Source organism: Orbicella franksi, chromosome 1 (assembly GCF_964199315.1).
Source record: "Orbicella franksi chromosome 1, jaOrbFran1.1, whole genome shotgun sequence".
Lineage (NCBI taxonomy): Eukaryota > Metazoa > Cnidaria > Anthozoa > Scleractinia > Merulinidae > Orbicella > Orbicella franksi.
The window spans coordinates 21462959-21488770 of NC_138145.1; the positions used below are offsets into that span (position 1 = coordinate 21462959).

The window sequence follows — 25812 nt, forward strand, 5'->3', positions numbered from 1 at the left end:
CAATACCACTATACGATATGAATGGACAACGAAAGCAGTTGTTAGACATCGTAGTATGCTGCAGAGCCGAAACTGCACCTAGTGTTTTGGTCTTTGGTTCCATTTTATGCAGAACCTTATCCAAGTTTTGTATTTTCAAACTTTTTTGTGACTAGAGTTTGTCGATTGTGAAATTGTTAAAGGTCTACGCTGCGACTTCTTGTGATCAGAGACGTCAGTAGTCGCAAAACATTAGAATATGATTCATTTTACCGACGTATATTTTAAAGCGAAATTCTGTACTCACGTTTGAAATCGGACTAAGGGCTCTGTTTACTTTGTCTTCCATGGCTCTTTTTGTCATATCTCTTTGCAATCTAGTCTCAAGCTTGTTTTTCAACTCTTCTTTTTCCCTTAAGAACTGATTTTCCATTCTTTCTCGCTCAAGATCAAGCTCTTCCTCTAGTTTGGATCGCTCCCGCCTTATCTGGTTCCGCAACTCCCAGCGTTGTTTTTTTAAATCATCGATTTCTATCTGTTGTTCTTTTATAGTCTCTTCCAGAGGCTTCTTCTCGCGAGCTATTTTTTGTGAAACTTCTTCCTCCATTTTAGACAGTATTTCCGTTTTGTAATTCGCAATGCTCTTCTCTATTAAATTTCTGTCCACGAGAGTAGGGTCCTGGTTGTAGATCTTGTCTTGAATGAGCCTACGCTTTTCTTGCAGGTTTCCAATCTCACGCCTTAAGCCTTGCAACGTTTCTTCAAACTTACGTTTTTCCTCTTTAAGCTTGCTGTCATATTCCTCCTCTAAGCTTTTCTTCACAGCCTTTAGCTCCCTTGCATGCACCTCATCATCTTTGTCAATTTTGTCACCCTTGGCTTCTTCGTAGGCTCTAGCACGTTCATTATCGAGGGCATTTCCTTTCAAACGTTCCTCTAGTTCTTTTCTCCTCTGTTCCGATTGGCCCAGCTCTTGTTTCATCTCTTCTAGCTTCGTCTCAAGCTTCGTCGTCTCGCTTGCCAATTTGTTGTCAAAGTCCTCTTGAAGTTTGCCTAGCAAATCTCTCTTGTACTGTTCCCAGTCGTCCTTAAACTTTATTCGATCCCGCTCGTAAATCTCTTCCATAGTTTCTTTCTCCTTTTTGTGAATCATTCTAATTTCTTTTCGTTGTTGCTTTAGTTTAACGACTTCTTTTAAAAGGTTTTGAATTGTGGATTCGAGGGCCTTCTTTTCGTCTTCGTATAATTTCTTTAAAGCTCCTTTTTCACTATCATTTTGTTCAATCAGCTTGTTTTTGTCTTCTTTAAACCTTTCCTCAGCTTTCCGTATATCGTTCTCCACGCCTTCGATCTCTTTGGCATGTTCCTGCAAAATTTTAGAAAGAACTTCTTGAAAGTCAGTTTCCGCAGTTATATTTTTATCAAGTAACTGTTCATAAATCTTTTTCTCGATGGTTGCCGTGATTTCCATTTTTTCTTTAGCAAACTTTTGATTCATTTCCATTGTGATTTCTTCATTCTTTTGTTTGTGCTGCTCGTCATTTTCAGTTATTTTTCTGTTCAATTCATCGTCGAACGCTTTTTGTAGTTTTTCTTTCTCGGCTCGGAAGATTGCTTGTAGTTCTTCTCTTTCCTTCGTCCACTGCTCCTCTTGGTCTTTCAATTCTGCTGAACGTCTCCTTCCCTGCCTACTGAGTTCCTCTTCTTTATCTTCAAATTCATACTTTAATCTCTTCTTCTCCCGTTCGTGTTCTGTCTCTATATCTTCTTTCAAGCGCTCCCTTTCTCTTTGAACAATGTTTTCCAAGTCTATTCGTTGCTGCTCAGCTGACTCTTTTTCTAACTGAAGCTTGTTAGCAAGAATTTCAATTTCTTTCCGCAGTTCATCCTCTTGCTTTGCTTTCTCTGTCTCTATGGATTTGATTTCGTCTTGATACTTGGTCAACGTCTGCTTAAATGCATTTTCTGTTCCGTCAAGTTGTTCTTTCAATTTCTCATTTTTATCTCTTTCGTACAGAAGATTTCTTTCGTATTCGTTTGCTTCTTTCTGCACCAAGAAAATAGTGGTTTCCTCATTGTTGTTGATTTCGGCACTTTTGGATTCGCTTTCGGTTGGAGTTTCTCCTTCCATGGATAACTTTTCACTTGATTCCTTCAGCTCTTCCTGAAGGCTTTTGATTGTTCCTTTAAGATCGTCATTCATTCCCAGCAGCTCTTGTAGCTGAGTCTCGAGTTCAAGTTTTGAAGCCATCAGCTCTTCCATCATCTGCGACTTTTCTTTCTCACAATCCGCCAATAATTTGTTTTTCTCGTCATCGTGATTAACCAACACTTCGCTCAACGCTTCTTTCAGCTCTTTGACCTCCTTATTTAAATGCCTGTTTTCTGTGTCTAGTTCTCCAAGTTTCTTCCTTAAATTGATCATGTCTTCTAATAGTTTTTCACCATCTTTCGCATCATTTTGTTGCTTTAGAAGCATTTCTTTTTCTCTCATCAAGCTATCTACTTCATCTAGCAAATCCTTTTTGCTTTCCTCTATGGAAAGTCTTCTCTTCTTTTCCTTCCTTAAGTCCTCCTGAAGTCGTTTGTGGTCCTGTTTTAACTTGATCTCTTCTTGTATCCTATTGCGCGCATCCTCTGGCGTTTCGTCGTCATCGTCGGCTGCTTGTTTCATCTTGAGGTCAACAATGTCCTGTAGCAGATCCTGAACATCTTTCTCATACTTTTCTTTCAAATGTTTCTCTTCCTCAAGTTCTTTTTCTAGTTCGTTGACCTTGTTCTTCAGACTCTCCAACTCGTAGTTATCACTTTCACTTGCCTCTGATGGTTTTTCGTTCAAGTACATTTCAGCCCACTTTGAATCTGGTTCTTCGCATTGGTCCTCTTGCTTTACTACTGGAAAATCACTGCCAAAGAGTTCTTCCATGTACTCGGAATGGAAATGCTCTTCACGCACGGTAATCTCTACTCTTATGATTTCTTCTTGAACTATTTCCTGATCCTTGCATGATTCTGATTCCATGAATGATTCTTTAGGAGGTATCATGGTTTGTGGTTTGTCCCAAATAAGATCCTCTAAAGCCGCTAGATCCAGATCAATTGGGACTATACGACCATCGGTCTCACTCCTTCCAGCACTTTTGCTTGCAGCAGCTGTGCCTTCTTCATCCTGTGCCAAGTTGGAATCAGCACTGGGAAGCTTGTATTCGCTAACGACCTCCCCCTCACGAATATCATAAATATTCTCCTCAACAGAACACTGATCACTAGGCATAGTCAAAGCTGTCAGTTCGTATTCATTGGCGCGCAGCAATTGGGCACGCTTAATGTCCTCTTTCAAAATGCGACCTTCGACAAGAGGTTTACCAGGATCAGCTTTCTCGTTTTGCAAAGTTCGCTTCAATTGTTTTTCATAGCTTTCCAACACCTGGGCTAATGTCGCTCTTTCTGTGACTACGTCATCAAAAGCATCAAGGTCCCGTACCGAAGAGAACTTGACTGCTGCATTGTATTCATCGTCTTTATCTTCTGGTGGCCTCATCAGTTCCTCTGCAAGTTCTCTGCCTACTTTCCTGGATAATCTTTCTACTTTGTTGCGTAATGTTGTGTTAACATCGACAAAGTTTTTAATTTGCTCTTGATCTGCCGGTGAAATTTCTTTAGGGTCAACAGACCGGTACAAATCAGAATCAATTTCATTCAAAACACCTCCTTGTAGGTATCTGCATTTTTCAAGTGGCTCGTCTTCTGAAACAGTAATTTCGGGCTCGCTTTCACTGACACGAACAAGCTCTGCATACTTTATATCCTCTGTGATAGGCTTTCCCGAAACTAAAGGACCGAGGTCATTCTCCTCACCTTCTCTTAGTCTCCTCTCATAGTTCTGCAGCACATGGGCTAGTGTGGTTTGGCCTTCGCTGACTGTTTTCAATGCTTGTAACTCATTTACAGGTTCCGCTGAAGATTTGTTCTGTTCATCCGGCAGTTTGAGCAATTCATTTGTCAATTCAGGTCCTACCTTTTCAGAAATTTTCTGCAGTCTCTTATTGAACTCTCTGTTCTCCTCTGTTAGTTCTTCGATTTTCTCCTCATAGTTGGATAAAATATCAAGGACTGAATTATCTTGGGAGTTTCCCTTCTCTGTAAACAGGCGAAGGGCCCCGTTTTCCCTTTTCAGTTTTTCCAGTTCGTTTTCGTAGTTAAAAATAACTTCGCCCAACGTTTTCTCTTCTATAGACATCAACTCTAAGGCTTGAAATGGAGGTTTAGTGTCGGTTTGAGAACCCTCGGGTAAATCCCCTTTTAAAAGCTCATTCACAAGATCTTTCCCAATTTTCTCGGAAACCTCTGCAAAATTATTTTCCCTGTTGCTCAGTTCCTCGTTTCTGCTACGCATCAGCCTTATTTCCTTTCCATAGTGTTCAAGAATATCAGCCAGGGGCTTTGCTTCGGCTTCCATTCTTTCCACAATTTCAAGATAAAACTGGTTTACTTCTGGTTTCGGCAGTTGATGTTGCCTTTTCATTATTTCGTCAGTTAGTTCTCTCCCAACTCTACCAGATATCAAGTCCAGTTCATTGGCAAGAATTGCTTTTACCTTCTTGAGTTCATCTATTTCACGTTCTTGGGATGTTGCTATCTCCAGGATGTCACCTGACACCAGTTCCTTAAGTGTCAATATTTCATGCTCCTTCTTTTCCAGTTCTTCCTCGTAATCTTTTAGGACATCCGCGAGTGTCGTGTCTTTGTGTTTCTCCAGCATTTCAATGGCTTTGAATGGGAAATCTTCCAGCCTTTCGCTTACATTTTCGTCCAACGTTGTCAGCTGTCTTGACAAATCTATGCCCACCTTCTTTTCCAGCAGAGCTTGTTCTCGTATTTTGTCATTTAATTTTGAGATCTCATCTTCGTACTTTGATATTCTGTCCATAAACGAAGACTTTTCTAAGTCTTCTGAAACAAGGCCTTTCAATGCGCCGATTTCTCTCTTCATCCTTGCAAGATCAGTTTCGTATTGTTCTGTGACCTCAGCGAGAGTTTTTCTCTCATTTTCCATAATATGAAGGGCATCTAGCGGTGTTGTCTGTCCCTTTTCACCTGGTCTTAGAATTGCACTTGCTAAAGATCCTCCCACTTTCTCACACAATACCCTGAGGTCGGCTTCTGTCTTACGTTTGTCATCTAGCAGTTCTTGAATCTTCTGCTCGTATTCCGAAACAAGATTTGTTAACAACTTCCCGTCCGCGCTTTCTTTGCTCGCAATAGCATTAAGCATTTCATTCTCCCTTGTCAATTTGCTAATGTCATTTTCATATTGCTCTAAAATGGCTGAAAGTTGCTTCTCCTCCTTTTCCATTATTTTAAGAGCCTTTAACGGGGACCTAGGCGTTCTTGTCTGATGATAGTGAATGCTGACAACATCATTTACAAGGTTATCACCTATTCGTGCAATCAGAACCGACAATCTCGCCTCGAGTTCTTTATTTTTATCCTTTAGATGTTCAATTTCATCCTCGTATTGCGAAATGATGTCAAGAGCAGACTGGTCGTCGCTTTCATTGTCATTCACTAGAACCTCCATGGCATTCTTTTCTCTTTTCAATCTCTCTAACTCCTGTTCATAGGTGTCTAAAATGTCAGCTAGAGTCTTTTCCTCCTCCTTCATTTTTTCAACTGCTTCCCATCTTCGTTTTGTTCCTGAGTCGGTCTCACTGAGTAGCAACAATTCGTTTATAAGGTCAACTCCAACTTTTTCTTTTAAAATATCTTTCTCTTCGGAACGTTGACTTTCTCTTTCAGAAGCACTTGTCATAGGGCTGCCTACCCTGTCAGCAACGGCATCTTGTTTACCTTTAAAACTTTCCAAATTTACCAATTCCAAACTTTTATCACCGTGTTTTGTATTATCTGAAGGCCTCGATTCAGCTTCTTTGCGATCAGTTCTAAGGGCTTCAAGTTCCCACTCATAGTTTCGAAGAACATTTTCTATCGTTCTTCCTTCGTCTGTTATCAGTGCCGTTGCTTTCAGTTCACTTGTCAATACTTCAAGAGATGGGTATTCAGTCTCTCCGGCAGTATTCGTTGCTCCTTTATCTTTGACCAACGCTATGGTAGGACTCTTAAAATCATCGGATTGTTTTGAACCGGTAACGTCTTTCATTTTGTTAACTTCTAATAGTCTTTGCGCCAAGCTATCGCCAAGTGTATCTCTTAACACTTTATTTTCTCGCTGCAGATTTTCGATTGTTTTATCGTCCAAAATGTCACGTACTTTTGACATCACATCTTCACCGGGAGCAGTCGACAAAGCCGTTTCGTATGACTGCAGAACATCTTCCAAAGTGACGTTCTTTTCCTGCATGATTCTTGGGGCTTTTAGCTTTGATTGATTGTTGCACGTTTGGGCTTCCATGTCTTCATTAGAATCATCTTTCTTTACATCACTCTTTATTGATGTAACGTCTTCTATCAAGTCAGAGCCAATTCTTTGTTTCAGAACTCCAAATTCATTCTTCAAGCTTTCATTCTCCCTTTTTAATCCCTCGACTTTGTCATGATATTCCTGCACCATATCGGCAATGGTGTATGGGTTTCCTCCTTGCTCTGCAGCAATCTTTCTAAGGGCGTCGAGTTCCTTTTCATAATTTCTTACAATGTCCTCTAAAGTTTTACCTTCTTTCTGCACAACTTTTGTTGCCTTTAAGCCATCCTCGTCTCTTTTCTTTGCGGACGCTGGGCTTTCCAAGTCAGTGACAAGATCTTGGCCAATTTTCAGTGTAAGGTTTTCCAACCTGTTTTGTAAGCTACAGCTCGCTGATTTCAAGCCTTCAATCCTTTCCTCGTAGTCTCTAACAAGTTCTGATATTGAATAGCCCAACTCTGTCTCACTTGGAATTAGCTTAGAGAGAACGTCTATTTCAGTTTCGTAACTCTTCAAGACGTCTTCTACCGTGCTTCCTTTGTCTCTCATTAATGCATTTGCTGTCAAGTTATCCCATGAAGTAGGCACCTCCCTATCAAAAGGCCTCCTGTCTTGTGCCAACTCGGAGACGGTATCATGATGCCCGGCATCTTTACCCTGCATAGAGTCGCCATCATGGCCCAAAGCTTCAAGTTCTTTCGCCTTCGCCATCTCCAGTATGCTTTCGGCCAATTGTTCTCCCAGAGTGTTTTTAAAGATTTTGTTTTCCTCTTGAAGCTTCTTGAATGTTTCCAACTGGTTGTTAGGGACTTTGGCTTTTTGTGTGTCTTCACTGGGTGAATCCGTGCTGTCGAAATTAAACCCGAGGGCCTCTTCATATATTTCAAGAATATTTTCAAGCGTTGAATTGTTTTCCTGCATGGTTTTTGGCGCGTTAAGCTGTTTTCCTGTTCCAGCAGTTTTCATTTCTCCTTTAGTTTCGTTTTCATCCTTGAAAGACGGTTCCCTTTCAATGTCATCCTCGCTTAGCCCCTGAATATCGTTCACTAGATTGCTGCCAAGTCTGTCAGTTAAAGCATCATAATGACTTTTTAGTGCGTTATTTCTGTCGTTAAGTTCATCGAATTTATCTTCGTAGTCTTGGATGATGTCCGAAATAGAAACTTGCTGACCATCCTCTTGGTTAGGAGCTAGCTTGCGAAGAGCATCAAGCTCCTTCTCGTAACAGTTTATAACTGCTTTAAGTGTTTTGTTCTCCTCTTCCATGATAGCTGGAGCCTTTAGCTCACTTCTTATACCTACCAAAACTTCCTTGTTGTCCTTCGTATTCAAATGCTTTTGCTTTTCCATGTCATTCATCAGATCAGGGCCAATTTTGCTCTCAAGAAACTCTAATCGCTCCGCCATGTTGTTTTTCTCCTCTTTGAGTAAGTCTATCTCGTCCTCGTATTTTGTCACTAGACTTGAAATAGCGTCAATTGGTTGTCCCGAATCGTTAGAAACCAGTGATTTCAGAGCATCCAGTTCTTTTTCATAACTTTTCAGGATGTTTTCTATTGTTCTCCCTTCTTCTTTGACGAGACTTTCAGCTTTCAATTCAACTGGCGACAACAGACTCGTGGCATCTTTCTGACTGCTTTCCTGAGGCGAATGTTTAGAGACATTGACGGACTCTTTGAAGTCGAAATCACTGTCCGCGTTTCCGGCCGAGATTTCAGCTGTTTCTTCTTTTTCATAAGAACTTTGCTGAGTTGCACCTTCGTCGTCTTTTGTGATATCTAATAATCTTTGGGAGAGGGCAACGCCAAGGCTATTTTTAAGGATTTCGTTTTCTTGCTTTAGTTCCTCGATAGTACTTGTTCGATCATCAATAAAATTCTCTGAGTTTAACTCATCCATGGTAGACGACGAGTCACTCAGGAGAATTCCAAGCGCATTTTCGTATGTTTCCACTACCTCTTCTAAAGTTGACTTCTTTACATCCATAATCTTAGTGACCTTTAAATCTTTAACCGGATTTTCAGTCTCCGAATCTGACTTTCCGTCTGATTGATCAGTACCTTCAATTATATCATTGCTGGTTTCTTCAAGTTCCTTAATGTCATTGGCAAGATTGGGTCCAATTCTTCTTACTAATCTTTCTGAATCACTTCTCAAACTCTCGTTTACGGCCCTAAGCTGGTCGAGTTTTTCTTCGTAGGCCTTCACCATATCGTTAATGGAACGTCCTTCTCCTTCATTTGAAAATAGACTTCTCAAGGCATCTAGTTCCTTCTCGTATGTTTTGACTACATTTTCAAGGGTTGTTTCCTCTTCTTGCATAATACCTGGAGCCATTAATGTACTCTCGTCTTCATGATCCGTATCGTCTCTTAATCTTGGGTCCGCCTTTGGCTCTCCATTCTCTACTGTGCTTAGTAGTTTCGGGCCAATCTTCTGCTCTATCTTATCTAGTCTGTTGACTAAAAGATGCTTTTCATTTTCCAGGCTTTCGATAGAGTCCTCGTACTTTGCGACCACTTCTGAAATCGAGATTCCATCATTAGTGGGAATTAGTTGCGTTAGTGTTTCGAGTTCCTTTTCGTAGTTTTTTAGAATATTCTCTATGGTTCGGCGTTCATTTCTAATAAGGGTCTCGGCTTTCAAATCACCAGGTGGAGAAGCTGTGCTAACTTCTGTCTCATCATTGTTGGTTTGGTCAAACGGTTGGGCGTACACTTTAGTTAAGTCCTCCATACTTCCTTTGTCGATACGTTCTTTTTTACGTCCCTTTCCTTTCTTTGGTAATGTCGAAGCCATTGGTTCCTCGTTGACTTGCGTATTGCTTTCGTGACTCTGAGCGTCCAAATTCTTCAGGGGAGGCATTTCCTTTTTCTCTGCCACATTCAACAGACTTTTTGCCAGTCTCGGGCCAAGTCCATCTTTGAATGCTTTGTTTTCTTTTGACAAGTCTTTGAGATCGTTTTCCTGGGAAGCCATTATGTCCTCTAAAGTCAGTTCCTTTTCGGTCTTTAGTTCTGGAGTTCCTGACCTTAACTGAGTTTCTGACTGCTTTGCTTCCTGCTGGAAACAAACATTGTCAGAAGTACTTCCTACATCATCTCCCTCTGGGTGCGATTTGTTAAGATCCTTGAAAAGATTACTTCCGATTTTCTCCTCTAGTCTATCTAGGTTCTTACTGAGATCCTCGTTTCGTTGTTGAAGGTCTTCCAGTTTGTCTTCGTACTCTTTGATAACATCTGATCTGGAGCCACTTTCACCTTGTTCAACAGGCACCAGTTTCCTCAAAGCAATCAGCTCTTTTTCATAATTTTTAACGACGTTCTCTAGGGTTCTGTCATCCCTTTTCATCACATTAACCACTTCTATGTCAACCTCTCTGTCACTGGTATAGTCTTTGGCATCGCCTTCTCTTTTATCAAGGTGAAAATTGTCTAACGCATCATAAAGGTCTTGGCCACTAGTTTCAACGAGGTTATCCAACTTCTTCGTTAACAGCTTGTTTTCGCGTTCCAAATTTTCGAACGTGTTTTCGTAATTGTAAATCAGGTCTGAAATTGACATGCCATCTTCTGTTTTGTCAGGAGTTAATTGTCTGAGTGCTTCCAGCTCCTTTTCGTAGTTTTTCAATATTTTTCCGAGGTCTTTCCCTTCCTCCCTCAGAAGATTCGTTGCTTTAATTTCATCTGGACGTGTCGCTGGATCATCCGTTGCTACATCGTCAACGACATTCTGTAACGGCTGCTTCGTATATTTGGAATTTGTTTCTTGGCTCTGCTCTTGTTTATCCGGCAGCTCTTTATTCGATTTAGAAGTAGCTGGCTGGTCGTAGGTTTCAAATTCTTCAGGAGAGTAACTACCTCTGTCCTTCGCCAGTTGCATTAAAGCTAAAGCGAGGCCTTGGCCAAGACCGTCCTTATAGACATTGTTTTCTCTCTCCAGATTAAAAAGATCTTGTTCGTATGTTGCCACGATATCTTCTAGTGGCAAACTCCTTTCGTCCATTATCTTAGGAGCTTTGAACGTTCTTTTTATTTTCATTGCGCTGGTATTCCCGTTCTCTTCTGTCTCGCTCACGCTCCCCTTCGCCTCAGCTTTGCTCTCTGCCAATTTCCTGAGATCTGTGACTAGGCCGTGACCAATTGTCTTCTCAAGTCCACATAACTCATCCTTAAGCATTTTGTTTTTGTCAGCAAGGTCTTCAAGTCTGTCTTCATAGTCTTTTATGATATTTGAAATTGCACCTGCCTCCTCACCTTGAAGTGGAACCAATTTTCGAAGGGCATCCAGTTCATTTTCATAACGTTTTATAACGCCTTCCAGTGTCTTGTTTTTATTTTCCATTAAATTGGGAGCGTGGAGGTCAAAAGGTTTCCTGCCATCCAAACTATCGCTGCCAGATTCTTTATTCGCGCTCGTATTCCCGTTGTTTTCTGTCTCCCTCACACTTTCCGTCGTCTCAGCTTTGCTTACTGCCAGGTTCTTGAGATCTGTGACCAGGCCGTGACCAAGTTTCTCCTCAAGTCCACGTAGCTCGTCCTTGAAAATTTTGTTTTTGTCAGCAAGGTCTTCAAGTCTGTCTTCATAGTCTTTTATGAGATCTGAGATTGCGCCTGGCTCTTCATCTTGATGTGGAACCAGTTTTCGAAGGCCATCCAGTTCATTTTCATATCGTTTTATAATGCTTTCCATTGTCTTGTTTTCATTTTCCATTAAAATAGGAGCGTGGAGATCCAAAGGTTTTCTGCCATCTAACCGATCGCTGCCAGATTCTTTATTCGCGCTGGTATTCCCGTTGTTTTCTGTCTCCCTCACACTTTCCGTCGCCTCAGCTTTGCATACTGCCAAGTTCTTGAGATCTGTGACCAGGCCGTGACCAAGTTTCTCCTCAAGTCCACATAATTCGTCGTTGAGAATTTTGTTTTTGTCACCAAGGTCTTCAAGTCTGTCTTCATAATCTTTTATGATGTCTGAAATTGCGCTTGCGTCCTGACCCTCGCAAGGTACCAATTTTCGAAGGGCATGCAGTTCATTTTCATAACGCTTTATTACTCCTTGCAGTGTCTCGTTTTCATTTTCCATTAAAATAAGAGCGTGGAGATCAAAAGGTTTTCTGCCATCCAAACGATCTATGTCAGATTCTTTATTCACGCTGGTATTCGCGCTCTCATCTGTCTCGCTCACACTCTCCTTCGTCTCAGCTTTGGTTACTGCCAAGTTCTTAAGATCTATGACGAGGCCGTGACCAATTTTCTCCTCAAGTTCAGATAACTCGTCCTTGAGAATTGTGTTTTTGTCACCAAGGTCTTCAAGTCTGTCTTCATAGTCTTTTATGATATCTGAGATTGCGTCTGCCTCTTCCCCTTCACCTTGGTGTGGTACCAACTTTCGAAGGGCATCCAATTCATTTTCATAACGTTTTATAACGCTTTCCAGTGTTTTGTTTTCACTTTCCATTAAAATAGGAGCGTGGAGATCAAAAGGTCTCTTGCCATCCAAATGATCGCTGCCAGACTCTTTATTCGTGGTGTTAAAAGTTTGCATTTCGTCCATAAGACCGGGCCCAATGTTTTTCTCAAGGTCATTTAGCATCTTCAACAAAGTGTCCTTTTCCTTTTCTAATTTTTCAATCCTATCTTCGTACTCTTTTACCAGATCGGACACTGGAACTCCTTCACTTGTCTCACTAGGAATTAATTTGCGTAGTGCTTCAGGCTCCTTCTCGTAGTTTTTGAGGATACTTTCGATCGTTTCTTTTGCATCTTTTACAGGTTCCTCGGCTACCAGTTTACTAACATCAGGACAAATGGCCATACCATCCTTAGGGTCTTGTTGACTTGGCTGTTTCATGTTTTCGGCAGTTTTAGCCGCCACTTCTTTATTTTTCTCTTCAGACTGACCGTTTAATTCTCCTGTCTCACCACCTTCCTTTGATGTGTCCTGTAAATAGAATATTGGATTTATATCTCCCGACACTGGTGGAGTTGCCTCTGCTGTTGCTATAAGGTCTGTTGTTAAACTCTCACCAAGGGCGTCTTTCAAAATCTTATTCTCTCTCATTATGCCGTCAAACGTGTGAATCGTGCCGTCAACAAAGCTGTCATCTGGAGGAGCGGCTTGGCGAGGGAGCAGCCCTAGTGCTTTCTCATATGTTTCCAATACGTCTTCAAGTGTTGAATCGTCTCTTCTCATAATTTCTGGGGCGTTAAATCGACCTTCATTTTTGGATTTGGATGTTGCTTGTTTTGTAGAAAAATTGCTATCTGAGGCATGGATGATGTCTCCATCAGACTCTTTGTCATCCAACAGTAACGTCTCAATATCGTCAACAAGGTCACTGCCAATTTTACTGACAAGTCTGTCGTGTTCGTTTTGAAGACTCTTGTTTCTGTTTTCAAGATCGTCGATTTTGTCTTCGTAGTCGTTAATTATATCTGAAATAGAATTGTTTTCTTCACCTTGGTTTGGAAGCATATCCCTTAGAACTTCTAGTTCTTTTTCATAATTCCTTACAACCTTCTCAAGTGACTTGCCCTCCTTTTGCATTGTCTCAGGCACCTTTATACCATCTTCCCCGACGCCATCAATACCCTCATCGTTTTCACTGCTGTCTTTATGTTCCATATTTTCTAACTTGTTTAGAAGATCGGGGCCTATGATTTCCGTTAGGTTTTTCAAACGGTCCGCGAATGCCTTGTTTTCGTTTTTCAAATCCGCCAGCTTGTCTTCGTAATTCGATGTCAGGTCTAAAATCGAGATGCCTTCGTTATTTTCATTTGGAACTAACTTTGCGAGTTCCTCGAGCTGTCTTTCGTACTTTCTTAAGATATTCTCTACAGTATTGCCGTCGTCTCGTAATAGCGATTTTGCTTTTAAATCGTCTGCTATAGAAATCCCTTCTACCATTGAAAATGATTCCCGGTCGGGTTCTTCAGGGTATTGCTGGTCTATTATTTCCTCTGTTTGGCATGGCTCTACTTCGATGTTTGGTTGCGGGAGAAGAGTATAGAAAAGGTCTTTACCAAGTTTTTCCTTTAAGAGATTGACTTCCTTCTCAAGGTTGTTAAGCTCTTCGTTAATTCTTTCTTCGTAATCTTCTATCACTTCTTCAAGAGTCTTTCCACTTGTTGCCATGATATCGGGAGCTCTTAATTCTTTTGCTGGGTAGTTTTCCTCAACGCTGACTAGGTCTACCATTTTGTCTTGGGCATTTGTTACCTCGTTATCACTTTTCACATCATTGTCTTCGTCGTCAGCTTTTCCTTGCTCCTTTTTGCTTGGTGCTTCTTCTTCTAATTCCTTTGTAGGTGTCTCTCTCGTTCTGTGGTCACTATCTTCAATTTCGCCGGTGGTTAGGTTTTCCATAGATAGCAGCGTATTTGTCAAGGACGGTCCTAGTTTAGACTGCAACGAATCAAGTCCATTTTCGTAAAACGCTATGACATCAGCAAGAGTTTTGTTATTTTCAATAGCGATACTTGGTGCCTTTAATATTCTTTTATTTGCGATATCTTCTTCAGGAAGGTTTCTCTGTCCTGAGTCGCTTTCGTCATCCATTATGATTGCAGGCTTTGTCATTGGTAAAAATTCATTACTCAGATCTTCCTTTTCTTCTGCTTCAGGGGACGTGTGTTCCTTGACTGGCTCGCTCCTTTGTGTCAATAGTGATTTTTCCTCAGCTTTTCTTTTGTCACCCTCCTTTGACTCGACAGGGCCTCCAGTATCCGATTTTATCAGATATTTTTCTCTTTCTCTGGCTGGGACGTCATCGGTCGTTGGATCATCTAAGTGATCTCCTTCTCTCTCTTCAATCAAGGCATAGACTAAATCCTCTCCAAGTCTCTCTTTCAGGAGACGCAGCATTTCACTGTTCTTCTCTTGGGCTTTAAGAATACCTTGAATCGTTTCTTCTTCTTCAGGAATGCCATCGAGAGACCTATCATCACCGCCTGTTCTTTCGTTTGCAGGTCTTTTAAGGTCGTTTTCGTACTTAGCGATGACCTCCTCAAGTGTATTACCACTGTGTCTCATTATTGTCGGCGCCTTTAAGGATCCCTTCGCCATTCCTTCCTCTTCATCGGAAATCTCGGATGAGCTTTTCTCCAATGGAGAACCAAAATGTGATTCAACAATGTTACTGAGTCTGGGACCGATGTTAGACTGTTTCATGGATGGTGCATTCCCTTTTTCTAGTCGAGTGTCTGTAACATTAAAGTGATCTATGTCTTCCACTTGCTGGTTTTGCTGTCTCTCAGGTTCTTTAATTTCTAATGTCTCGAGCTCCGGAACATCGTGACTTCCTATGCTTTCCTTCGCCGTCCTTTCTGTATCACTACCGGTGTCACCACCTGCAGCAAGTTTAGAAACCCTGTCTGAGGTTTCTTGAAATGGGAGCACAGGCCCTTCAACAAAAGATGGAGAGTTGCCACTGATTCTGACGGCTGTTGAGAGAGGTTTCCCGTCAAACTGTACTTCATCAAGACCTCTCTTTCTATCTTGTGTGCTAAATGGACTATGCGGATTCTGTTCTTTGTTGTGTATGCCCACCTGAGGTTCTGGTAGTTTGCTCATTTGTAGAAGTGCTCGAGAGAGATCTTTGCCCAGCTTTTCTTTCAGCAGGTCGTTTTCTTGTGAAAGATTATCCAGCACTTTTTCGTACACAGCAATCACATGTTGGAGATCTTCGTCGTATGTTTTCATTATGGTGGGAGCCATAAGTTCCAAAGCGGAACCTGCATGATTGCTCGTGGCAAGTGGGTCGTCTGTCCTTAAAACAGCACCTAAGAGGTCTTGTCCAAGCATATCATTAATTAAGTCCATTTCTCCCTTTTGTTTCCGTAATAAGCTTGCCAGCGTCTCCTCGTTGTCCTGAACAGCGACTATAACGTCTCTAAATTCCAACTCGTTCTCTGGCTGATTTTGCTTCAGCAGTGCTTCAACCAGTTCCTCTCCAATTTTCTCCTTGAGCGTTTCCAAATCTGAACTGAGTTCACCATTCATGTGTCTTAGTTCTTCATTTTCGGCGCTAAGATCATTGAGTATGTCACTGATGGTTGCCTCATTACCTTGTACTTCGTCTATACCTGGTCGGTATTCAGTTCCTTCGTCTGGTTGAATGTCCTCAGGCCCGATTGATGTTATAACGTTAAAAAGATCGTCACCAACTTTGGACTTCACCAAGTCAACCATATCTTCCAGACGTTCCCTTTGTCTTTGAGAGGCAGCTTTTATGTCCTCTTGCTCCTTTATCAACTCAGTCAGTGTCTTTTCATCTCTTGTCATTTCATCTAAAATTCCTGCGATATAATAACGTGGCATTTTACTTTCTCGTTGTTCCCTTTTCTCCGCCAGTCTGCCTACTACTCCCGAGCCACGTATTTGTTCGGAGACATCTCGTCTTCTTTCTTCTAGTTCGTTTTTTAGTTTAGCTAACTCCATCATCACTTCATCCATCTCTTCATCTTCAAATTCTACGTCCAACTTTGTTCTTTCCTCTCGTATTTCTTCCAGCTTAATTTCAACTTCCTTCTTTTGAGTCCGTAATTCTTCAATGTTAGTGGGAGCTGCTTGCTTGATAGCATCGGTTTGACTACTATCAAGTGTCACGTCGATTTCAGCTAAGTACTCTCTTAAATTCTCTTTTTCAATTAGCAACTTCTCAAGGTTCAGTGCATCTCCAGGAATGGCAGCTTTTCCTTGGCGATTTTCCTCCTTGAGAGCATTTAACTCTCGTTCCACTTCTTCTGCCTCTTTTCTGCATAATTCAATCTCATCCTGCAAGACCTGCAATTCTTGTTTAAGTGCCTGCTCTTCTTCGCTAGAAAATTTCTCGTGTTCACTGATGGTTGTGTTTAATTCCTCTAAGCTGGCCTCAACTACTCGTCTTTCCCCGTCGATTTGTTCTTTTAAAATTTGTATTTTTGCGTCAAGTGTTTCTTTGTCGCTGTGTAGCTCATTTAATCTTTTTTCCTTATCTGCCCTTTTCGCTTCCATCTCCAGCATTTCGTTTTCTCTACGATCAACTAACTCATTCAATTTCTTCAGCTCACCTTCGAGTTTTCCTTTCCTCTCCCAGTGGTCTTTCCAAGCGTCCTTTCCACAAAGTTGTTCCTGTAATAACGTTTCCTTCTTGTTCAACAGGTCTTCTAATAACTTTGTTTGCCGTAGCTCTTCTTTCAGCTTTACTTTTTCAGCAATCAGAGATTTCAGCTTTTCTAGGTCATATTTCTCTAACTCGTCAGAGGGTCTAGAGACCTGTAACATATTGTTTAGGCGATTCTCAGTTTGACGTAGGTTGTTTTTCAGTTCTCGACGTTTGTCATCCAAGTTTTCTTCCGATTGTTCTGAATCTTTGTCTGTCTCATCCTTTTCATGGGTTGCAGTCAAAGAAAGTGTAGTTTCACTAACATTATTGTCATCTTTAAGAGGCTCTTGACTTGATGTGTCTACCAATGTATAATCTCCGATTAACTTATCGAGTGCGTCTCCGTCCATAATTGGTTCATGTTCCAGTTTCTTCGCTTCGGTTCCTTCTTCTTTCTGTTTTTTGCTTGCAAACGATAAAGGAAGTCTTGTTCCTCTGCTTTCATACTCGTGTTCACCAATTTTTTGAAGTTCTTTATCTACAGGTATCTTTTCTCTGATGACTTGTTCAAGAGAACCTTCCACCTCATCTAGATCGTGCTCCAGTCGTTTAGCTTGTCTTAAACTTTCTGCTTTTTCCTTGATAATTTCTTCCATCTCTCTTTGTCTCTGACACAGTACTTGTCTTTCTTGAAGATCAGCGGACTTGGTCTCCGATTCCTCAGTAAGAAGGGCTTGCTTAAGAGGCTCATTCATTTCTTTTGGAATGTTTGCATTACAAGAATATTCTCCCTGCAACCTCTTTACTTCTTCTATTGCATTTTCTTTAGTGTTTCTCAGCTCTTCATTGATTGCACATTTCTGTTTCAGAAGATCTGCCAGCATCTCAGCCGCTCTCATTGTTTCCTCGTCTATTTTATCCTGTAGTTTCTCTATTTCTTCTTCAAGTTTCACCTTTCTTTCAACGCATTCCTCTATAAATTCAGACTGCGATCCTTTTAAACCACCTGCACTGAGACTCTGTAGAATCTTCTCGTTGGTATCTTGTAGGCCTATCACTAACTTTCCTTTAGTGTCAAGAAGCCCCTTGATATTTGATTCTGATTCTGTGTTTACATATCCAGTTATCGTGAATTGTCGGGCATCAAGAAAATTGCGCTGTTCATTACAGATTTCACCGTCCAGCTTGGAAATCTTTTCTTCTAAGCTTTCCTTCTTGAAGATTAAGTTTTCCAGTTGTTCAACAAAAGGGTAGTCCTCTTCATCTCTGAATCCGTCCACACGTGATTGGTAATTATTCAGTTCCTCAATTTCGTTTGTCAAATTTTCTTTTTCTTCCAAATCTTCAATTAGTTTCGTGGGATGAATGAAACCGGCCTCTCTTAGTTTGTCTTGTTCGTGGAGTATTTTTTCTTCCAGGCATTTTAAGTCCTCCTCGGTATGCGGCTTAACACGATTGACGATACCCAGTATGTCAGCTGCGGGAATTCCTTCAATGATTTCTTTCTCAAGCTCGCGAGGTAATTTGAGGCTGCTGATCGCAAAGTCCAGTTCTTCAATTTTCGCGTCGATTACTCCATGTCTTTCACTTTCAGCGTCATTGTTATCTGAAACGTTATCCTTGTCCACTAACTGAGCCTCAGTTTTACTTTGATCAGATGCTTCAACACCGTCTTTCACGTAGTCTCTGTTTTGTTTTGAAACTTGTTCGCCCTCATTACTCACTGTTGAATTGACCCAGTCGAGGGAGTCTTGGATGCGTGTTCTTTTTCTCTTAAAGGGCTGTAACCTATTTCTTTGTCTTTCCAATATCCTGCCGCATCTCCCAATATCACTCTCTGCTCTCTTGATTTCCCTTTCTAACTTTGCTCTCTGATTCTCGGCGTCTTTTTTACTTTTGACCAAAGACGTGGTTTCAGGTGGTAGTTCTTTACTGCTCTTTGCTGGATAAGCATCGTTGTCACTTTCCTGCAAGCCGTCCTCTAAAGCTGCAAGTTGAGCTGTCAAGCTGTTTAACGAGTTTTTCAATTTCTCTTTTTCTTTCCCAGATTCGTCTGTTGCTTTTTCCAACATCTTTGCTTTGTAGTTAAGCTGTCTTGCTTTTTCGCATAGATCATCCTTTATTACATCCTTCTTACACATGAGTCTAGGAACAGTATGGGAGTCGCTGCTTCCTGGCTCTACCATTACTCCTTTCTGCTCGTTTAGCAGATTGTTAATTTCGTCCAGCTTCATACATACATCTTCTTTTTCCTTTAAAAGGTGTTCTGTTAGCTTTTCATCTTCATTCATTTTAAGACTTTTGTCAATTTCTCCCAGTGAATGCAAGAGCCTCATTTCCTCGTCATCCAGCCGCCTGTTGAGATCCCTAAGGTTGTCATCTCCTGCTTCAGAGAGCTCCTTAATCTGTGCGTCCACTTGCTTTAAGTCATCTGTAAGTTGTTCCTTTTCTGCATATAGATTATACAGACTTTCTAGCGCTACCAAGTTTTCTTCTTTATCTTTCTCGTCGCTTAGTTCTGGAATTTCATCCACAAATCCTTTGCCTACTAATTCTCGCAGTAGATTGAACTTATCTTGAAGTATCTTGTTATTCCTGTTTAGCTGTTTAATAAGATCTTGGTCGCTAACAGGCGATGTGCTACCTTGGCGATGAAGGTTCTCAAACTCCTCGTCTGTTGCTTGGGATTGGGTGTTTGACCTTTCAGAAAGTCTATCATGTTCTGGGGTGTCATTCTTCTTGACGATCTCACCTTCTTTGGTCAACATGTCAGAAGGTTCAATTTTCATTTTTAACTCATTGGGGTTTCCCAATTCAGACTCGCCGTCCAGCTCTTCAGCATGGTCCTCAGTTTTATCGTCCTTACTTGTTTTCTCGTCTTCTCTACATTCCCCTTCATGATCAGAAGCGACCCATTTTTCATCCAGTGGTGTATGACTTTCGTCTTCTTTATCAATGACAGACTGTTCCTCTTTTTCTGTAACTTCAAATTCAGTGTCTAATACTTTCGTATCCTCGCCAGCGTTCACTCCCATTGCGTCTCTGTCTTTGCTTTTCTTTTCAGCAGAGATCCTTTCGTCTTCTGTTGTTCCATTAAGATGGTCTTCACCTTTTGCTTCCGTTAAAATGTCTACGTTCGCAGACTGTTCTTCGCTGTCTAATTTTTCCGAGTCTTGATATTCCTGAATACATTCCCTGTCTTCCGTGGGTCTCTCGCTGCTCTGGGTAAAAGGTTCCTCAAAAGTTGCAACTTTGGCGTTAATCTCCGCTTTGATCTCTTCTTCTATGATCTCTTGTCTTTCGCCGACATCTTCGTCCACGCCTTTATTGCCCTGGGAAGCCTCTCCTCTTTCTTCCGTAGGCCTCTCAGGTTTCTTATTCAATGGCTTTTCATCAGAAGGATCTTTGCCTTTGATCTCTGGCCCTGAACTTTCTCCGTCAATGTCACCTAAATTCTCTTTTTCCGCTAGAATGGGCTCTTCGTCGCCTTTATTTCCCCCGTTGTTCTCTTGAGCTGGTTTTTCAAAGGACTCATCCCTGACTTTGACCTCTGGTTCTAAATGTGTCCCATTTGCATGCTCTCTTTCCGCCAGAATAACCTCTTTGGCAAGTTGATCTGCATTGGTATCTTCTTCCTCACTTTTCTTTTCTCGGGAAACCTCTCCTTTATCCCCCACGGTTAATTTGTCGTCTTTGGAAACCGGCTTTTCAGACGATTTATCTTTGGGTGTTATCTCGGCCCCTGAATCGGGTTCTTTCTCCTTATCGTATTTCAGCCCTTGACTTCCAGTAGTCTCGAGAGATGGAGAAATATTGTCCCTTTGCTCTGTCATACGTTCTTCATTAACTTTTTCTTCAAGTAATCCAGGCTCTTTTAACAGCCTAGCTTGGCTGTCTTCGTTTCCCTCAGTTATACCTGAGTCACTTTCTGATTCAGTTTCTGTTTCGTTTTTGTGAGCAATAGTAGCGTTTTCGTCGTAATTTTCACCACGATGACGATCTTGGTTGTTCTCCTTATTCAAGATGACTTCATCCGGGGGTTTATCTTCGATTACTTCCTTTACAGCTTTTGGACTTTCATCTTCAGGTAAACATGGTTGTTCAAGTGTTTCTTCGGGAATTTTCTCTTGAAAATTGTCTTTCTTCTTTTCTGTCTCGTCGTTTTCTATGTCGCCATGGGAATTCTCTATTAACTCATCGTCTTCCTTGTTGCTTTCTGTAAGTTGTCTACCATCAATGTCGTCCTCTGTCCTGTCCTCGTGATCAGTGATGACTGCCTGTTCCCCTTCAGGGGTTTGTGCACCTGGGCCTCTTTTGGATAATTGTCTGTCACCAAATTGAGTTCTCTCGACGAGCTTTTGGATCCCACTAAGCATGTCATTTTCCAGGTCCTTTCTCTTATTACGGAGAGAGTCCTTGGCCTTGGCTAGTTTCTTCATGGTCTTCCTCAAGCTGTCTCTGTATTCTCCATAATAGACTCTTCCAAGGTTGAACCTCTCGAGATTAAAGGCAAAATCCAGTTCGGCTTTCTTGATGTGTAATGTATCACCTTCGCTCGATTCAGGCCCGGAATACGCTCCTTCGTCGCTTTCTCCGTTCACGGTCGTAGGACCTGAATCGTCTGACTCCAGGTCTGAACTCGCACCAGAGGTTGTCTCCGAGTCATAAACTGAATCTTCGTCATCGTTCAGAACTTGTTCTATGAGGTTTTCTAAAGCGGCCTTTAACTCATCCTTGCTGCAGATGTCGTCTTCAGATAAAAGAAGTTGTTTAGCTGGTTTGATACTTCTCTCACTTGTTTTATCTTTAGGCGAGTTAACAGGCGAAGTAAGCGGATCCTCGCTAACAAAACTATATCGGTCAAGTTGTTGCTCGTCTTCACGTGGGAATGATGCCGGGCTGGACATCATCTCTTTTATAAGATCGAAGGCTTCTTTAAGATTAGCAACGGCTACTTCATGTTCTTGTTGCCTTTTCTTCTGTAACTCAGCTATTTCTTTCTTAAGAGGAATTTTATCCTCGAGTTTTTCTTTTTCTCTTTCAAGTCGTCCTTTTTTGTTCCTTTTATCTCCAGCTTTACCTCCTCTCTCAGGGCTCTTTCGTTTTTGGCTGGCTAGTAGCTTTTGCATGGTGTCATTTCTGTCTTGCAGCAGCCTGAGTTCCATTTCTCCTTTCTCGGCAAGCAAGCTGTGCAAGTCTGTAATTTCACTTTTGTATTTTAAGACAGTGTCCATCTTGTCGCGCTCGAAGTCTCTTTTCATTTTTTCTTTCTTGCGACAAAGAATATCCTCCAGTTCTTCTTTCATTTCCAGGTAATAAAGTCTGCTTAAATAGAATCGTTCGAGATTGAACGCCTCTTCTAAAGTGGACTTTTGCTTTAGGAGATTTTCAATTATCTCCCCATCAGCGCTCATCACAAACTCCTTGTGCTGTGTCTGGAGTTTTTCCATGAGCTCTTCCTTTTCTTTCATGAAACTCTTCTCCAATTCAACAATTGAACGTCTCATATCTTCTTTCTCTCGTCTCAGCTCTTCCTCGATGTCTGAAGGAGTTTTACGGTTTTCTCTACCAGTCCTTGTCTTTCCATTAGGGCTGCTTATGTCCTTCCTGCAATCAAGATCATCTGTTGATGTACCTTTTTCTTCAGTTGGCGGTTTCAACGCATCATAATTCTGAAACTGATCCCCACTAGGGTCTAGCTGTTGAAGGCATCTCAAAGTCTCCAAAGAGTCTTGTACTCTCGCTCTCTTTTCATCGGCAACCTCTTTCAGCAGCTTCTTGATTTCTTCTTGGTGCTCTTTTTTTAACTTTAACTTTTCCACCTCATGACATCTGTGCGCATTTTTGAAAATATTTTTCAACTTCTCGTTCAATTGATCTTTACCAGATTTTTCACTTCTCCCGCAGAAGTCGCCTTCGTCCAAAACGTTCTCCAGAGCAACAAGCTGATCTTCAATAGAAAACTTTGGTTGGTCATCCCTCAGCGAGGCAACTTCATGCTCATCCTTGCCAGCGCACAGATTGTCAATCTCCATTATCGTCTGGTTGATTGCGTCCTTCATGCGCTTATTGCGCATTTGAAGATCTTTCAAGGTGTCATTCTTTTCCTCATTGGGGATGCAATTCCTCAAGTTTTCCCTGATTTTGTGAAGAAACGCATTTACGTCGTCCATTGTGTTACTCTGAACGCGTCCTTCTTCTTTGCCTTCTGTCTTCTCCAATAGGCGTTCGACTCTTTGTTGTTTATCCGCTAGGACTTTTTGCCCTTCTTTTTCTTGCAATGGGCTCTTTTTCCCTACGTGGTCTGATTTCTCTTTCCCCATTGCAGGGCTGCGTTCTTCATCTGATGCACTGTTTCCAACAAGATCACTTTCTAGAATGTTCTCACTGCTTGTGAGAAATGCGTTTTCTGGTGCTAGTTGGATCTCTTCCAGCTTTAATTTGAGCGTTTCGTTTTCCTTTTGCAAATTCAGCTTTTCATTTTCCAGTCGTTTCTTTAGTTCATTTTTCTCTCTCGTAAATTCCTTTTCTTTCTTAGAGATTTCCTGCTGATGCAATGCTTCTGCTTCCTTCAAATTTTTCTCGTAGGTTTGGAGATTTTTATCTATCTTCTGCTCTAGGTTTTGGCTTTGATTGTTCTCCTTGTGCAATCGCTCTTCAATCCTGCTCTTCTCACTAACAAACTCTTCCATTTCACAAGCCAAGTCGCCCAGTTTCTGTTTGGAGACCTCCAGCTCTTCCCGTTGTTTTTCTACTATTGATTTAAGCTCATCAAGCTCTCCCTCGTACAATAGTCGCATGTCTTCTTCCTTCTGTTGAATTTCCATTTCCTTCTCGTTGATAATTTCTTCATATCGTTGGTCCAAGTCATTTCTTTCAAACTCGAAACTCTTCAACAAGTTGAATTGCTCATTTCTGAATTCTGCTTCCAGACTTTCTTTCTCTGTCTCGAATTCCTTTTTCAGTCTCTCGATTTCCTTGCGATGTTTGAGTTCCAGTTCCTTTGTAGGTTGCTGTCCCCGCTTAATCACCTCAATCTTCTGTTTATGTTGTCCATCCATCTCAATCAACGCTTTATCATGTTCCTGTTTCAATTTTGCAATTTCGTCGATGAGAGCAACCTCCACGTCTTCTTTGGTTACCCCATCTGGATTTGTAAGCAACGAAATTTCACGGTTATAAACTTGGGCTAAACTAAACCTCTCAGTGTGCAATGCATTAAGCAATGCCTCTTTTTCTTTTTCAAGTTCATCAATAGCTTCTTGTTTCTCAAGAAGCCTCTCTTTGAAACCAATCTCTAAACTCTCCTTTAGCTCGGTTATTTCGCGCTCAAATTGTTGGATCATTCTCATTCTTTCAAGATCACTTTTCTCAGCGAGCAATCTTTCCGTTACTTCTAGTTTAAACTCCAATTCCTTTCGATGATCTTGTTGCATTCTCTGTTTCTCTTCATCAAAGTTTGCATTCATTCGTTCAGCCTGATTCGCAAAAACCTGCACAATCTTCGCTTTCTCTCGATCACATTTTCTCTCAAGTTCTAGCTTTTCAATTTCAAAGTTATTGCTGGCGCGCCTTAACTCATCTTCGTGTTCGATTCGTTTAATATAAATACCATCGTCTGGCGAGGATCTGGTTAAACCGTCTCCTTGATGCTGTACGCGCAGCAATTCTCGTCGCAGTATTTTTATTTCTTCGTTTTTTTCCGCGATAACCTCCTCGTACTCTTGTCTCATTTGAAGCTTCTCATCTTTGTATTTCATTTCTACAGTCCTTTCAAACGATCGGCGATCCTTGGCTTGTTTTGTTTCAATTTTTTCTCGCTCGCGTTGAAACTCGTTTGTCTTTTCCACCTGCTGTTTTTGAAATCCTTGCAACAGGTCTTCTTTTTCTAATTCAAATTCATGTCGCAGATATTCTTTTTCCTCCTCAAATTTTTCGACTAGGTTATTCATTTCTTCCCTGTGCATCAGTTCAATTATTTCTTTCTCCTTGAGAAAACCGCAAATAATGTCATTTTTTTCCTTAGCAAATTCCTTGGCGAGAGTTTCTGCAGCAGTTGCACAGGACGCCTCAAACTCCTCCATGTTTGCAAGAAAAAAATTTCAGTTTCACCCGCAAAACTAAGTATATCCTCAAGAACTATTTCGTTCGACAGCCTTGCTTAGCTCTTTCTAGGGCAGCAAATCCTGATTGGAAAGGAATCCATCTGCCATGAGTGATGTTAAAACCAGTATAGCCGATCAAGCAAAAGTGCGTCGAACTTCAGTAAGTATAGTAACGCGCAAAAGGTATACAAATGTGCTGCTAAAGCGTTTTAATAATTGATCACCCACCAGCAGGACAGGTGAGATAAAGATAAATATTTGACTCATACAGCGCAATTTCAAGTCATTTCTTGGACACAAATCGCAGCCTCTCACAGGGCTTGGCGTACAAATTTTTTCTCAAAACCGTAAACACCATTTTTGAGTTTTTGCCACAATGCGGTTTATTGCATTGATGAGTTCATTTTTGTCTAGATCCTGCAGATGTAAATTGGTTTCGATTCTAAAAGCGATTCTATAGCGAGTTCACTACGTGTGCAGAGCATAGTTGACTTTAAGGAGCAAACAATGATGTGTTTTGTGTTTTTTTTCGTTTGAAACACCTAGTGTATGACACATCTATGTTTTCCAAAGGAAAGCAACGTCATTTTCTATCACCATGTAAAATATCGTCACGACATGTCTTGGGCTTTCAACTAAAGACACGGGAGAAATATAAATGTCTTGAGTCATTCTTTACCTTTGCTATGCAGATTTTCCGGCAGTGACAACTCCCTGACTTAATCCATGGCGTAATTAAGGCTGCAGACTCGTTTAGCCCTTATTACGTGCACTGCAGTGCGATGTTGTGTCTTATAGTCGACTGGGACATCCGGGACCTGTCACTGCACAAACTCTGACTTTTATATTTGGTATTACAGGTTTGTTTTCGAGAACACACACACACAAAGTGAATACGCCTTTGATGGATTTCTGCCAAAGTGGACTCGTGAGATCAGACATTAATGTTGTCTCGCTCAGCCACAGTTGCATTAATTGCCTTAAAGTGAAAGTTTCGTCTAATTGCCTGTGCAAACAGTTGTCTGACCACATTTTTGTTTTGCTTGCCCTGCCGACTTTTCTTCCTTCTGTGATTTCTTCTTTTTTTACCCAAAATAAAGGGGGGCCCGGGCCCCTCGGGCCTCTCCCCTAGATCCGCCAATGTTATGACATGGAAAGAGATGATGATACACGTCAAACTTTAATTAATAAGAGATATGAGACCTAAAAAATATTCCGAGCTC

General features: G+C 41.3%; 1 protein-coding gene across 3 annotated transcripts in view; it reads right to left on the bottom strand.

Annotated features, from left to right (window-relative positions):
• LOC145497021 (uncharacterized) overlaps nucleotides 1–25675 on the bottom strand; it is a 31374-nt gene extending 5699 nt beyond the window's left edge. Inside the window, exons 1-2 of one of the 3 annotated variants that reach the window (XM_081476817.1) lie at nucleotides 25269–25675; nucleotides 287–23631 (exon numbers count right to left, since the gene is read on the bottom strand). In XM_081476817.1, coding sequence (XP_081332943.1) covers nucleotides 287–23545 — 23259 coding nt within the window. In that variant the 5' untranslated portion in view covers nucleotides 23546–23631; nucleotides 25269–25675. Of the gene's footprint in view, nucleotides 1–286 lie in introns of all 3 variants that reach the window. The other 2 variants (XM_081476807.1, XM_081476799.1) reach the window with 2 other exon arrangements.
• Between the last annotated feature and the right edge of the window lie 137 nt (nucleotides 25676–25812).